General features: G+C 42.6%; 1 protein-coding gene across 2 annotated transcripts in view; it reads right to left on the minus strand.

Annotated features, from left to right (window-relative positions):
• The window catches only part of GABRA5 (gamma-aminobutyric acid type A receptor subunit alpha5), a 55,159-nt gene that overhangs the window by 23,201 nt on the left and 15,736 nt on the right, over positions 1-16,222 (minus strand). For both annotated transcript variants that reach the window (XM_035558102.1, XM_035558103.1), the window contains exon 5: positions 4,920-5,002. In XM_035558102.1, coding sequence (XP_035413995.1) covers positions 4,920-5,002 — 83 coding nt within the window. The remainder of the gene's footprint in view (positions 1-4,919; positions 5,003-16,222) is intronic.

The raw sequence follows: 16,222 nt of genomic DNA on the forward strand, positions 1-16,222 counted from the left end.
CCAAAATTTGAATGTCTATATTAAGTGACTTTTCCTTTAAATCACAAAATCTCAACCTAGTCTTGAACTTGGCCACTCAGCATTTTATAGAGAACCTCCCTGCCTCTCTCCATGTGCCATTTCCAAAAGCAGGCACTAACACGTTCAACATGCCTTATTGCCTATCTCAGCTTTCAGGAAAAGACTCAGGAACCTCTTCTGGCCATCTAATAAAGGCAAATAATAGAAAAATTCTGCCTCTCCATTTGAGCCTGTGGTTCCAATACTCCCTAGGAACAACCTGTGAAAACCTACTGAAGAGTCATTACCCAGACTCTGTTTTGAAGTTGTCCCTCCACGCCTGCAGTTCTGCAACTTCACAGGTGCTAATGGGGGGAAGCACAAAATTGAGAAACTCCCTGTAGGTGTCTTCACCTCAGATCTATCTCAGTTATTTCTGAGAATTATGAAGAAACTTCACCACCAGGGGAATTTTCTTAAAAAACTTTTTTGGAGAAATTTCTCTGCAGCTGTAAGTGCATGGATAGTTTGTAAACAGTGAGAGCTTTACTAGAGCTATTTCACTGTTGGAATAAGATACCTGGGATGCTGGTGAACCTCTTGTCTGCTCATTACTCTGACATCACCAGCTACCTTTGAGCAAAATAATTTGAGTATGCCTTCTGCTATAGAAATAGCCCGTGCACTTTTTGTTATCAAAGACCACAGAAGACACCTTGACTCACTATGAGCTGCTAAAAAGGAAGATGTACACAAACCATGCTAACTTCTTTCTTCAGATGCTACAGATTTTACTTAGCACTGTTTTCTCACAGTCTGCAAACTCTCTATTCGATCTACAGCAACCAATCTTCTTCATCCGCATGGCCAAATGAAATTCATCAGGAAGGAACACCAGGCCTGTTTTTCCACAGCACTGCTTGTGAGCTAGGGGATCTCATTATTTTCAGAATATTCATTAGAATCTCTACTTACTCTAAAAATAGTAGGATTTTTTTTTTTTTCAGTTGGGTGACTAGTGGGCAACAGATTCATGCATATATTTGTTCCACAACACAAGATAAATGTATGTACTCAGACACCACGCCTTCAAAAGGCAGGTGCCATAAATAGAGTCCATGTTACAATATGTGACATTGTCAAAGCACCAGTTAACATTCATTAAGAGCAATTAACTAATTCATCTTCAGGGCAACCCTGCAAGCTAGGTAAAACTGATATAATTAGCGCATGAGTAAAATGAGATTTAGGAGTTAAGTCAGTTGCCTGGGCAGAGGCCTTTGTGGTCGAGTGGATTAGACATCTGTCTCTCCAACCAAAGAAGTTGAGTCTAATCCTTTTTCTGACATTGATTTGCTGTGTGACCTTACAGAAAGTCAATTAACTTCTCTGCCTCAGCTGCCCTAGCGATAATGATGCTTACCTTCCCAGTGACACATGGGCGTTTGGAGACTGCACTGAACAATACTTTTAATGTACTCTTAAGGCCTATCAGTGGATGAGGTGAAACATTAAAGCTTCCTAGCTTTAACGTCCTTGCTGTCTTATCTAACTCCTCCTCCCCACACCAAAAATAGCTTGAGGGCAAGGAGGAATTTCTTCAAGCTAAGACCCAGCTTGTGAAAACATGGCTGGCACCAAGAAGTGCCACCAGATCCTGTTTGGCCTACAAATTTACTCAGAGTACAGGTCAGTATTAGAAATACAACGGGAGTTTGGGGAGGGACTCTTTGTCAGGGAGTGTAGTGATAGGACAAGGAGCAATGGCTTTAAACTAGAGGGTACATTTAGAGAGGGTACATTTAGATTAAAAGAGGCTTTAAAGAGAATACATTTAGATTAGATGTAAGGAAGAAATTCTTCACTCAGAGGGTGGTGAGACCCCGGCACAGGTTGCCCAGAGAAGCTGTGGATGCCCCATCCCTGGAGGTGTTCAAGGCCAGGCTGGATGGGGCTTTGGGCAACCTGGTCTGGTGGGAGGTGTCCCTGCCCATGGCAGGGGGTTGGAACTGGGTGGGCTTTAAGGTTCCTTCCAACCCAAACCTTTCTGTGATTCTATGAATTTTGAATCTCGCCCGTGAAAGAAACTAGGAAGAAACTATGCCACGTTGCTGTGATGTGGCACACAGACTGCCCTAGCCATCCAAACCCAGAATCCCTGACTCAGAGTGGAGCCTCTTTGCAGAGCTCAGCCACAAGAGGCTGTGCCCATGTACCATCCCCACCTCCCTGGTAGCTCTAAATAACATTCCTGTGGGATGGTTTCTACAGGTAGCCTTAGTGCTAGCAGGGACACAAGCCCAGAGAGGGAGTACTTCCATGCACGCACTGCCCGGAGCAGACCCCCTGGCCATGCTGCAGGCTTGGGCGGGCCACCTGCAAGCACGAGGGAACTGTACATCTAAAATCTGCTCTGTTAGTTCATTAGCAGCTGTCCTTGAGCTTCTGTCCTCTAGCCAGCATAGCATTTCATGACATGCCACAGGGCATTTAGAGGTATTGCTTTTGCAGTTGGTGTTTGAACTGCCTGGCCAGTATCTGCGTGCATGTAATTTTATACCCCTTTTTCTGTATTTGACCTTGCTTTGAATTATTTCTGCAAAATATTCTGTTGCTATATATAATTCTGCCTCAGCCTGTAAAAATTCCTACATTATAATACAGCAAAACCCAGTCAAACAGGACATAAGAAATCAACATTTACCTTTATATCTGTGAGCAAGATTAACACTCGTTCTCTTTAATATTGAAGGAAATGTCAGGGTTTTTTCCCTTTTGCCTGCTGAATTATAGCAAGCACAGCCAGAAAAATAATAACCTGCTACCGTCTGATGACACACCGACGCTTCCTGGAATCCTTTCTCCTGTGCATCTGTCCTGGGCTGGCTGCTTTGTTCTGCTGTCCTGTGCTCCCCACCCACTGACCCGTTAGCATTCGTCTCTTCTCCACCCTCCTGGCTCTACCAATAATGTGTTTAACATTTTCTTTGATGCTAGTCCTTGAGGCTTTTCAAAATCCTTCCTGGAAAGTACACCATTAAAAAGAAACCCTTTGGGGAAAGACGGGGAGGAAAGCTTAAGCAGAAAGTGCATGTGCTTGTGTATAATAAACTCCTCTGTGTTTGTCTTGCTGAAAGCTTGAAGATGACTTAATGCAAACCTGCATTGCTGGAAATAGGGAATAAAGACTGTGCTCTCCTAAAATACAGCTGGGCTAATTCAAAAAACTCTGACTTGTTGGCTGCTACTTGTGCAAACATCTGCATATTACATTACAATAAAGTACTAATGAGCTGTCAGATCAATAATACAGATATTCCCAAGGCTGAAAGATTGATGATAGCTTGTCCCTATGTATTTGCTTACTGCAGAGACCACCAGTATGGACTAGCACGGGCCAAACGGCTCCATGCCAGACACTGTGGAAGAAGTTAACGATAACCTGCAATAGCTTATAAAATTTACTCTGCAATTGTCTACTGAGTGTAGCACATAGCATGAATTGAAACAGTATTCAGCCTTCACATGCCTAAAATAAGACTTTTCAGTATTTTTCCTGTGGGTTAAAATTACCAGAACAGTAAAGAACATGTAATACCAGGAAGGACATCTTATTTTTCTTTGTTTTTCCTCTCATTTTTTTTCCAGTAGATTTTGTTTAACCCTACATACAAATAATCACACTTTCCTGTGCATTGCTTTTCCATTTTTGAGTTTGGAATGAAATGCATGGTTTGCCTATGTATATATATTTTTAAGTTGGATGTAAAGGAGTATGAGGTCTCTGGATCTGTATTGGCCTTGAAATAAGTTAAAGTTGCCGACGTAAACAGACACACTTGAACTTGCAGTGACCTTGCAAAATATTGGTGGTTGTTCAGACAAAACTGGATTGCAAGATGGAAGGGAAATCAGTTCATCTTAAGTTTGGTAATTTGCTAATCATTACTGCAAACAGTGTTTTTACTTCTTAGTATGATCACAAGACAATGCATAGCCAGTATTAAACCAGCGCAGATACAGAAGATAAAGGCAAAGCTTAATCTTGGTAGGATTAGTGACTCTAAACTGATATGACTGAAAAAAACATTGAAAAATGCTGAAGCTAGGTAGCTTCAGGGACAAGCAAAATGCCTTGCCTGGTAATTTTCAAAAGTCTTTAGAGACACTGATTGCACCTGGAACCTCTGATTTGATTACTGAAATAAAAAATGCCTACTGTAGTAGCCTCATCTGTACTTTAATTAAGAGCTTTGTATTTAAATATAACCATCTGATCCCCTGAGGTTATTTTTAAAGTAAGCTTCTGGCAAGGCACCAGTGTGGTAGATTAGAGGCTTGGAATTGAGGGAAAATCATCATTCAGCATACAGTTTAGAATAATGTGTGCATATATACAAGTATATACAAAAGCATGTAATAAGATACAGGTCTGGATTTATTAAAGCCAAATGGAGAGAGATTTCTTCTTTTAATGTTCTTGTTCTCTTTTAATATATGCAACATACATATTGCACCACAGTCTGACTCATGTAAACACCTTAACGGCACAATCAATCTGATATTTTCCATTGAAAGCTGTATTTTTTTTCAACAAACACAAAAACTACAGCCATCAACTTAGCTGTCTGCATCTACTACTCCATCTCACACCGGCCACTGCATGTGGTATGGGTACATCAGCTCACAGTTTACCAGGAAGCACACCAGCATGAGCTGAACAGCAGCAGTGACAGATGAAGCACACTCATGGCAAGCGAGCAGTGGGAAGCAGTGGGGGTGGCAGACTGTGGGTGTCAAGGAGCAGTCTTAAAAGGGGAGGGTGAAGGAAGGGCAAAAGACTCGTACAAGACACTGCAGAACATGAAAAGCCAGGTAGCAAGGGATTTTTCTGTATCTTATTTGAGAAAAGAACTTACAGCTTCCAAATTTTAACGGGCAAGCGTGTGCGTCCATAGGGAAATCTTCAAGCTGCATGGGACACTCAGCAGAGATGGTCAATCTGTGAGGAAGGAAAAGAAAACCCGTCATTTTTTATCGGCACCTTCCCTTTAGGCCCTTTGCATGTGAGTGCTGACACAAGCAAGCTTTTCCTGATGGCTCCTGGTTCCTGCTGAAAGCACAGCTGCCCCCTGCTAACCCGAACAGGAGATAAACCAGGCCGAGAACAGTGCTTGTGGGCCTGATCTAGTGCCGCTCAGCCTCACGGACTGGTTTTTGTTTATGCAGGCGGTTTCAGTAAGATCACCCTTTCTTATTTGTACATGCAGGAACTCCTGTGCTGGAGCTTCTGCCACAGACCTCATTCTTATCTGCTTTGTGTAGGTACTACCACCAAACCAGGAGTCTGACTCCTCAGTAAAGCACTGTCACGGACACAAAGAAACACTGACTTCTCCTATCGTAGCCACTGAAAAGGGCCTAGTAATTTAGTTCACCTTCCTCTACCCCAAATTCTCCACATACAAAATGGGGAAATACTGCCTGCCTTCTGCAAAGCATGTTTGAACAAATGAAAAGTACTGTATACAAAATAAGCATTACTACATTTTTATGACAGACTGTAACAGCATCTCCCAATCCCCAAATACCTTTTTTTTTTTCTAAGTGAAAAAAAAAATCTGCCTGGCTATGTGCTTACTGCTGTGTATTGCCATAGTGAAATGAATGTTCTGGGTACTCCCACCAAGATAAGCATATAGTACTGGAGTTAGTTTCTGCGCAAATCATGTGGTATGGGGGCAGTCCACTTCGGTTCAACATCCTGTGAAGTACTGTCAGGAAAACATGACTGGGCCATTTACCCCAGGATATTGCCTGGGGAAACAATTTTGTCCCAGACTGCCCTGACACTATGTGGGAACTCTTGAGCTATAGTGGACATATGGGAAGGAGAGGAAAAACCCTTAGAAAAAGCAGACACATCCCATGGATGTTCTGTCTGATAGGCAGATCAAGCTGAATGCAAATAAAAGTCTGAGGTAAATTTCTGAGCACTGAACTATATCAGTTATACCAATACCAAATATATCAACAGAGCCAAAGCTGAGTTTACTAGGTGTATGCAGCACATAACACAATGAGAATCTATTTTTAATTAGGCCATTTTGATATTTTCTTGGTATAAATGGTTTGCTTGGGATGGTGAAGACACAAATCTCATTTTACATTATGAACACCCATATGCCTTTCTCACTTAACACAGCTATCCCGTCTCAGAAGTGACAGAGCAGAGACAAAGCACCAAGGACTGCCTTGTGCAGGAGTAACGCAGGGCTCTGCTGGAGGGGAGCCCTGGTTCCTTACCAAGCTGCTTCCCCGTGGGACAAATCTCTGCAACACCCTGCTACCGAAATCCACAACACCCTGCTACCAGCACGTAAAAGTACCCTGTCCTATCACAGTAGAGTCATGTAGCCAGACTGCCCAGCTATATGCACTCAGTGCTACCACACCGAAGTGAGTACTCTTGCTATGAGAACTCCTGTCCAAAAGGACCATAAAGTGTGACAATCTGTCTGTGTACAGATGGCACGCCGCTTAGACAGTCCAATTCAATACAACACAATGATGCCTTACTAGGACACTCAGGCTACATGGACAATAAATTGGGGGAAACAGCTCCACTCACTGCCAACACACAGAAATTCTGGAGCTTTACCAACAACTGGAAATGACAAAATAAGAGCACAGAAATGTAATAGTATCGTTGGCTAGGGATCATATAATGAGGATGATCTGGGAAACAGGGAGGGAAAAAGGCAAAATGCAAACAGTAATAGAAGATATAAAGATAATAAACCATATAAAGCAAAAAATGTCCAGCTCAGAACAGAGATAATGTATCATTTTGTAAGAACAGACAGGAAGTCTACACTATAGAAAAGAAGTAAGTGAAGCCTGAGATACCTGCCCTTAGGCAAACCTGCTCTTGGAATATATTTTTATAAAGGAAATTTCAAAATCACTAAAATATGGAGTTGTCTGCAGAGGAGACTACCCTTGGGCACCAGAGCGAGCAAAGCCAGTCACTGAGAGTGCTACATGGATGAATTTACCTATCTGGTGCTAGCAGCATCCTGTCTAGAACCTGCATGCTTTTCATAAAAATTACTTTAACAGGTACCTGAGAGGCAGCCTTCAACCCTTCCTGTGCATTGCTATATCTTCTGTATTAAGTATTGCAAATTTAATTTGCTTGATAAGTTCAGAAACCTTGCTCCAAGAGCCACAATAAAGCTGACGTTTTACTGCACTGTCTCTTTGTCTACCAATGATTCTAGTATGTTGTTTCATAAAATCACAGAATGGTTTGGGTTGGAAGGGACCTTAAAGATTGCCCAGTTCCAATCCTGCCATGGGCAGGGACACCTCCCACCAGACCAGGTTGCTCAAAGCCCCATCCAGCCTGGCCTTGAATACCTCAAGGCTGCAACTTCACAACACTTTAATACACAATACTTCTCATCTGCAAACGTCGAAGGAAGCGATCCCTATATCCATGTTACCAACAGAGCAGCTGTGGAATCAGGAAGCTAAATGAAGGGAGATTCAATTCAGAATCATGAATAAGACCTTCTGTTTCATCTGAATGTCCTATATATTACAACTTGCTGCCTGTATCTCTGGAAAAAAAAAAAAAAAAAAGAAGAAAAAAAAAAAAACTCTTACGTGTAAAGAGGAGGACTGTCGACATTCCTGAACTGTAATTTTGGGTAAGTGAAGATGAGGTGCACAGAGAATGTGACCTGGAACAGGCTGCCCTGGGAGGCTGTGGAGTCTCCTTCTCTGGAAATACTCAAGGCCCATCTGGACGCCTACCTGGGCAACCTGCTCTAGGGAACCTTCTTTGACAGGGGGGTTGGACCCGATGATCTTTTGAGGTCCCTTCCAACCCCTACAATTCTGTGATTCTGTGATTCTAGTGGAATTCAATTACCCCACAGCCCAATAAATAAATAAATAAATTCCTGCCTGTATTAAATGAAAGGGTATCAACTACAGCTGGAAGGCACTTTACTGCCAGAACTTGTCTCAGAAGCTGCAATATGTCTCAGGTACCAGTGCAATTCTTGTGCCCTCTCTGAATTCCCCATCCCCCAAAAGGCAGCACATCCTTTAGGATGACACCTGGTGCTATCTCCTGGGTCTAGCCCAGGTGTAAGGAGAAACGAGTTTAGCAGCTGCAAATGCACTAGGCTACAGCCTTTCCTTTCATTGCATGGATTCTCTGAAATATGGAGTTCCTTTCGCTAGTTATCTCTGATATCTGCATGTTTCTTTCCCTTTCCCATGTCTCCATCCTAGGGCCACTCCAAATCTGGCCATCTTGAGCAAACGAGCTGGTTATGCCCCTTATGTGCTAGTCCTAGGAGCAAGCAGCTGAGCCTCTTATGTAACTTTAAAATGCTTGGTGAACTACCTGTCTACCTCTGGTACCTCTGGTTCACCTCTGGTGAACTACCCTGACTACCTCTTACACAGTGTGCACTACCTGATGCTGATGCAGGGTCTTGTAAAGGGGAACACAACAGAAACCTTGACTGTGCATTCTGATATATTGCATAAATGTCACCACCCTAAATTTCTGCACAGCACTCTGCATCCAAGGGTAGTCATTTTTCATTAAAGTGTGAGGACCTGAAAAACAGCACCACTGTTTGACTGTGGTCAAAATTGACTCTTGGTTCAAAGAGACTGGATTTTCTCCTGCATGCAGGAAAAAAGAAGCAGCACAGCAGCCATCTCTTACGGTGTCAGGGCTGGAAGCATGGGTCACTGCATAAAGATTTGCTCTTAAGTGCAGAGTACAAAGTACAAATTCAGATCATAGCTCCAGGAGTCACAAAGAAATTGGTGTCCGGGTCTGCTCCTTCAAATATCAGCTGGGGTGATATTTGCACACTCCTTTTAGCATTGCGTCACAGGTTAGGTACCCTTTGCATATCCCATCTTACACAGCTGATTACAGTACAGCTACTCCCAGCTTGCAGCTATTGCAGGAACAGAAAGGAGGTCCTGGCATGCAAATACAAAACAGCCTTTGTATAATCCTTTTGACATGGTCACTCCAGAATGACCTTACTGTGCACAGTTACCTGAGCTAGAGACAATCTCCAAACCATGGTTTTTCTGTCACAGTACAAGCACTGTTCAAACTGCAGTCCTTTCAAACAGAAGCATTTAAAAGCTTCCCTCCTCCACTATCATTCTGTCTTAATAAAAGCTCTATGGGATTAGTTTCACTCAAACAGAGTTTTTGACATGATTATAAGTAGCTGTTAAAGGTCCATTACAATGGGAGGATGAAACCCTGATTTTACTGAAGTTAAAGGTAAAATTCTCCCTGACATCAATGGGCCTGATATTCACCCAAAATATGTAAGAAACCGTGGTTACGTCTGCTGATTTATTATTAACTGCAAAATTTCACTTTCATAATGCTCCAAATACTTACACTGCTATTCAAAAGGTAATCGTTCAGCAAAACCCTATAGCATACCTTTATTGCCTGAGAAAAAAAGTTGTCTACAAATTATTTCACATATTATTCATAATTGTAAATGAAAGTTTCATCAAGCCTATATTATGTGTTGCCTTTACTTTAAGAACATAAAATGATCACCAATGTTCTGTTTCAACGAAGTACACTTTAGATGCATAAAATGAATACCCTTTTAAGAAATATAGCAAGACTTCACAGCAAGACATCTTCAGTCCATAAAAGTCACCTTCAAACATTTCTTCTAGAGAATTAAGCATGCTGACTCTTTCATGAGGCCATTCCTTTTTAACAGGCGAGGGAAGAAGGAGGTGTGCAATGAGAGAATAAATGCAGATGCTTGGGACCCAGTCACCCACTGGGTGCGCTACAAGAAGAGACAGGAGTTCCTTGGCAGAAGTCTTGGAGGCACAAGGCACCCTGTCCCTTGAGACACTTACAGGGCACTTCAGGGCTCTCCTCACTGATCTTGCAGTTGCCCGAGGTGGGCTGAAAGGCACAGTGCAGGTATTAAGGGATGGGGAGAAGAAGGACGGCGAAATTTCAGGGATGCTGCCACATATTTCTCTCAATGCAAGGAGCATCTACTCCTACTCTTGGAAAAAGAGTTGGGAGATTGAGCAAAGCTGTCATGTCTCTGGCTCCCTGGAAGTGTAGAAAACACTTTCTGGAGTATTATCTGCAGCTGCCAGGCTGCAGAGTGGACTGGTGAGGGCAGTCACCTGCTTGGAGAGCTAGCAGACAGCCATGGCAACCTGCTTTTTCTTATCAGCTACTAGGTCTAGTATGCAAACAAACAAAAAATAAAGAGAGAGATTTAGGGGGAGAAAGCAGAAAGACAGAGTCACCAGTGGCTTTCAGAAGTAGTTAAAGCAAGTGTTAAATAACTGAAGAGTTACTGATGAAGGTGATGCGTGGGAGTTGCGTCTTGTTGGCTCAAGGGTACTGGAGTCAGGGTGACACGAGGCTCTCCTGCCTGCCTGCCCGCCCTAGCCCCCAGACCAACTCAGTCTTCTGAGTTCCTTGCTTTTGTGCACTGCCCTTGCCTCCAATTAAAGGAAGCATTTTAATGCTTTGCTTTGGCCCTGCCTGTGCTGGCAACCGGTTACTATTGTGGGGCTCAGGCCCGAATGGATGCAGAGAAGCCAAAGCGTCCTTCCCATCATGAAGCTAGCCACAACCATTTTCCTTAGAAAAGGCAAAATGTTTACTTGAAACCCACCTCAAAACTACCTCAGCATCTCCCAGGAATGCCAAAACAGAATTAGGTGGATTCAGCCTTACCCAAGACACACCCCACCCAAAACAGCTGGCTGGTTCTCTGCAAAGAGAGACTTCACTGTTGGGACAGACCCTTTTGCTAGAGGATCTAACTCCAGAAGCTTCCCCAGGTGCCTACTCTAACGGGACCTCAGCAGAACAGTTCATGCCTTGGTGGCACCTCTGGTACACACCCTTGTTCACTCACATGGATAACAGAAAAATAGTCTTTTTTTTTTTTTTTTTTAACTGAATGCATTGCTAAGTTTGTGAAATTACTCATGTAGCCTTGACTCAGAATGCATCTACTCACTCCATTCTCCCACTGGGAATGGGAACACTTTTATAACCAAACTGTTATTCCTTTCAAAGGGTTTTAAAACAAGATTTGTTTCAGACCCCAGCAGAGTACACGTGTAGTCCAGGGACCTGATGCCTCCCTATATTCCTTAAGTAAATGCATACATGTGCTAATATGAGCATCTATATCTATATACATAGACCCATCATGGTTCTGAAGGACTTCCCTTAAAAAAACACTGTGGATGTGGATGATGGTGGGATACCTAACACAGTAAACAAGCATTGGGACATGGATACACATTCAGTTCTGGTACTGATGGCTGTAGGGGTCATCCTGAAACTTACCATGGCTGGGTGACCTGTCTGCAGCACGGTTTAGGGGGAGAGAACTGATTGCTCTCAGTATTTCAAACACCACCATGCTCACAGAGCTCCATCATCGTGTTGGATAAGTGGCCAAAGGAGGATTCAAAGCCTTGTTCTGCCCCTCTTTGTGGGACATGGAGGCAGTTCTTATTTATAATGCTGTTTGTACACTCACTTCCTTGGGATCACCATGTAAAATGACCACAGAACAGAAATTAAAGCATTGAGCTGGAGTGAGGAGATCTGCAGAAACTTCAGTCTTGGCTTATTTCTCTTTCTTAATCACTCTGCCAAGATACTACCCTTTCCCAACTTTTCTGTGTTGCAGAAATGTATTATGTTTATGTGACACTGAAAAGTACTTTGGAAATGCCAAAGAGCACAGTCTATGGAAGACTAAGAACTCCAATTACTGATGTTTTTCTGAGCTGTGAATTCAGAGGCATGGTGTACTTGGCAGCAAAACTCATTTTAAGTGAACCAAATCCTTAGCATAGCTTATGCAGAAGTGCGAGAACAAGTCTTTAATTGTCTACATTAACTGTGCTGAAGATTAGGTTATCCCAAGATGGTCTGAGGTGGATGGGATTGATCTCAAAAACTGTGCCACTACAGGAATGACATCCCTGAACACAGAATACCTTGACACATCCCAAGCACACTCATTGATGGGGGCAAGGAGAGATGTTCAGCCTCTACAAACAGGATGTACTTAGAAAGACAATGAAACAACCCATAGGGCACTTAAATTATCTGATTTTGGTGGTAATTTGGGAAGATACAGAAAGAACTGTGGGGATCGTGGGAAGATATAGATTTTTATCGTTGGGATTGGTCTATTCTCCCACGTGCCTGGTGATAGGACAAGGGGGAGTGGGCTAAAGTTGCACCAGGGGAGGTTTAGGTTGGATATTAGGAAGAACTTCTTTACTGAAAGGGTTGTTAGGCATTGGAATGGGCTGCCCAGGGAAGTGGTTGAGTCACCATCCCTGGAGGTATTTAAAAGACGTTTAGATGTAGAGTTTAGTGATATGGTTTAGTGGAGGACTTGTTACTGTTAGGTCAGAGGTTGGACTAGATGATCTTGAAGGTCTCTTCCAACCTAAATGATTCTGTGAATCACATTTCCAACTCCTGGGAAAAGTTTACAGTAGGGGTAATACCTTTCATTCTACGGTATTTAATCAATATGGATAAAAACGATGAATGGAGCACTGAATTTATGCTTATGTATCCTTGCCATGCAAATCCAAGAGCAAAATAACTCTTTAAAACAAATTTATTTCTATCAGATTAACTGGTGCAGCCAAAAAACCCCAAGCTTTTGGGCAGTTAATACCTTCTTTAGGTTCTCTGCCTACAAACCTTACTTTCCTAGAGAAACTTTAGACCAATATGGCTATACTATAAATGCTATACACAAAATGCATAGTGCAGTATCACATCTAGTTGACAGTTTCATTTAAAAGTCTCTCCAAGTGTTTCTCCTTTCTGGTCCCTTATACATGATGAATACTCCTTGACACCCAATGAAGACAGCCTTCAAATCTCTCCCCTTTACTGTCTTCTATTTTTACTTAATTCTTTAATTAAAAAAAAAAAATCTAGCTGGTACTAGCAATACCAATAGCTCATGCCATTTTTGATATAGGTAAAATGGGAAACAGCATCTCAACCAACCCACACTTCGCTATACCGTGCCACATATTGTCCCAAGTCCACACGTTACATGTCTCTACCATGATCACCTAACCAGCATGGCCCTTTGGTGGCATGTTCAACCATGTGCCAACTGCAAGAAATATAATTGTTCTCGCAGTGTGGTGTAAGGCTGAACTACGGGCTTCTCTTTAGCTCACAAGAGAAGACCATCCCAGCTGTTGGCAGAACCAGCCAGTGACAGCAGTGTCCGGTGTCACACAAGGGGTCGCCTGAGCCTTGCTTTCAGTGGGAGAAGACCGAAGTACACGAGCAACAAGGGAGAGCAGAAAGCTCCAGGCTCCAGCACATGCCATAGGAAATGGAGGCTAAGGACTATGATGGATGCAGCAAAATGCACCTGCCCTCCAGTTTTGATGCTGCCAATTAAACAATTTGATCAGCGCAGATTTTCTGACTGGCCAAAGGGGCTTTTGTTCCTCCATTTCTGTCTGTCAATATGGCACACATCCCCCCCTTGGATGAGTGCCATTTGGCTGCACAGCCATCCTTCCTCCCAGTTCATACAGCCTTTATATTTGTACAGATAGGCACAAAACCACATGCAGAATTTCCTATAGAACAAAAAAAATATATAATTAAAGTAAAATGGATTTAGAAAGTAATAAGGGGTGGGGGGAACCAGATGGACAGTACCAGCTTGTTTGGACTCTCTTACATCAAGACTGGGATGCACATGGTAGGATGGGTAGAAGGGTTTTTCGTTTGGCAGCCCTAAACACAAAGCTGAAATCCTTGATTATTTTCCATGGTTCGGATGAACGATCTAGAGTTCCAAAACATTGCATTACAGTTTCCTTTCAGCAACACACATTTAACCCCAGGCTCCTCTTATTCACTTCACATTTCTACGTCCACCTCCCAGGCCCCTCTCATCAAGATCTCCTGCCTTCTGAGTATGTTCCTCCACACTTCTGTGTGAAAGGGGCACACATCAAGTGATTTGATGATCTGCTCTTTCGCGTGGAAACACATGATCTTTACCCTGCTCCTTCACACAGAAGCATATGCATACGCATGTACACATACACCACAGAAACAGGCCAGCTCAGTGACACCTTCAGAAGTGACAGTAAAGCAAGAGCAGATAAGATGGGTAAAAGACATAATTCTACCATGTTCCAGCATTGGACTTTGCAAATGTAGAGATGGCATTTTGAGTTTTATTGATGATGAAATCAATTTGCATAGTTAATGTTTTTAAGATGCACAGTTAGTGGCAAAAACATAGTAGGTGTTTATTATTTTGACTGAAGAGTGTTTCTTTATTTTCCTGACCTTTTAGATGAATCTCTAAGCCAGAACACAGCATTTTTACATGGACAAGACATGTGACAAGTTCATTAGCCACTGAAGAAGAGACTAGGGAGCAATCAGACATCCTTATGAAGTCTGAACTGAGCTTTCTAAATAACCCAGGGTGTTATCTCCCCTTCTGGTCTCCAAGTTTCCTAGCTCAAATTCCTAACAGGAGTATACAAAGGGAAGGCCACCCTTACTTGCAGAAATTTCTCCTAGGTTTTTACATTGGGTGTAGTGCATATAATGGACACAATCTCTGGACTTTAGCTAGAACCTGGTGAAAAAGAGTCACTTCATAATTTAGAGCAACTGGATAGAAACAACAGTTTGGAAATTTTTGAATTATATAAATATGACTGTAAGATATATATTTGTGTATATATTTTCTGGAAATTTTAATTTAACAGTAGCGAACAGAGTAGTCAGGCTGAACAACACCATAAGATATGTTAACATAATAAGACCTCTTAGAAAGTAGCTGAGATCTCCAAAGGCAATGTCTTAAGAGAAGGCAACTTGCTGCCAGTGCTACAGACTACTGGTTAAATGACAGACAAACCATATGTATTTCTTCATCCAGACTGCCATACCAGGACACTTTCCTGTAGAAAGACCTGAAGAAGGCAAGTGGAAAGGAAAGGAATGGGACAACAAAGACTATTCCTACTCAAAAAGAAACTAGGAACCAGCCCATTGCATGACTTTACTCCACTATACATGTTAGCAATTTGATGAAACCTTCAGAGAAGGGCAAATTACCATGAATTTCCTACAGGGTAATAACATGCTTGTGTTATAACATGCTTTAGGAATAAATTCTCATTCCACCATAATGTGTTCATCTGCTCACATGTTTCTGAAGCATGTTAAAGCAGCATGTTAGACCTCAGATGCCTACACCACAACCTGTATCACTTCCCATTTATTTCTGAGTGACCATCAGTACAAATGTTCTCCTCAAAATCCTTTCACACCCATTTCCTGCAAAACCATATCCCATGCAAGCCTTCAAGTGCATCTTCTCGATCCCCAGCTCTTGGCTCAGACATGGGTTCCTGGCCCGCAACAGCACCTAGCTAGCCTCTGGCATCCCTCACCACACAGCCCTTTCCTCACCAACAAAATTCTTACCTAATAGGCACCACAAGGGTTCTTCCCTTCATCAAAACTACCAAAGGCAGGATTGCAATTTATTGGGGTTTCTTTTACTCTTCCTACGATGCATTGTATTCCCTCCTACACCCACCTAGACAAAAGTGGAGCAGTGAACCCAATTTAAGTGCGCTCACAAGTGCTGCGCTTACACAGCCTTGGGCTTTATGTTGCATGGAAAGGAAACTGTGAAAGTCCTCCACAACACCGCTGGAGCGCCAGCTGCTACCTAGAACATTCCACAGCCTTTAGTGGCTTGCACACCAGCAATCTCCAGTCTACATGAGTATGGGGGTGGAAAACCCCTATGGAAGTAAGTAAATGGGATAGGATTCGTGTGACTAATCGTTGCCAACAATAGCAACAGTAGCATCCCTAGGTTCCCCTTTCTGCCACTGTGAAAAAAAATAACAGGAACCCCCTTAAGCATAAGTGGAGAGAAATAAGCATCCTTCATACTGAAGTAGACATCTACAATAATGCAGACAACCAACTTCTTAAAATATTCCCTCCCTTGAACTGGGAGCAATTATGAGCCAAGAGGCTCAGCTGCAGCCATCAGCGTTAAAGATGAATGAAATTAGCTGAGGTGAATCCCACCCATATGGCCTGGTGTAC

This window comes from Cygnus atratus, chromosome 1 (genome assembly GCF_013377495.2).
Source record: "Cygnus atratus isolate AKBS03 ecotype Queensland, Australia chromosome 1, CAtr_DNAZoo_HiC_assembly, whole genome shotgun sequence".
Lineage (NCBI taxonomy): Eukaryota > Metazoa > Chordata > Aves > Anseriformes > Anatidae > Cygnus > Cygnus atratus.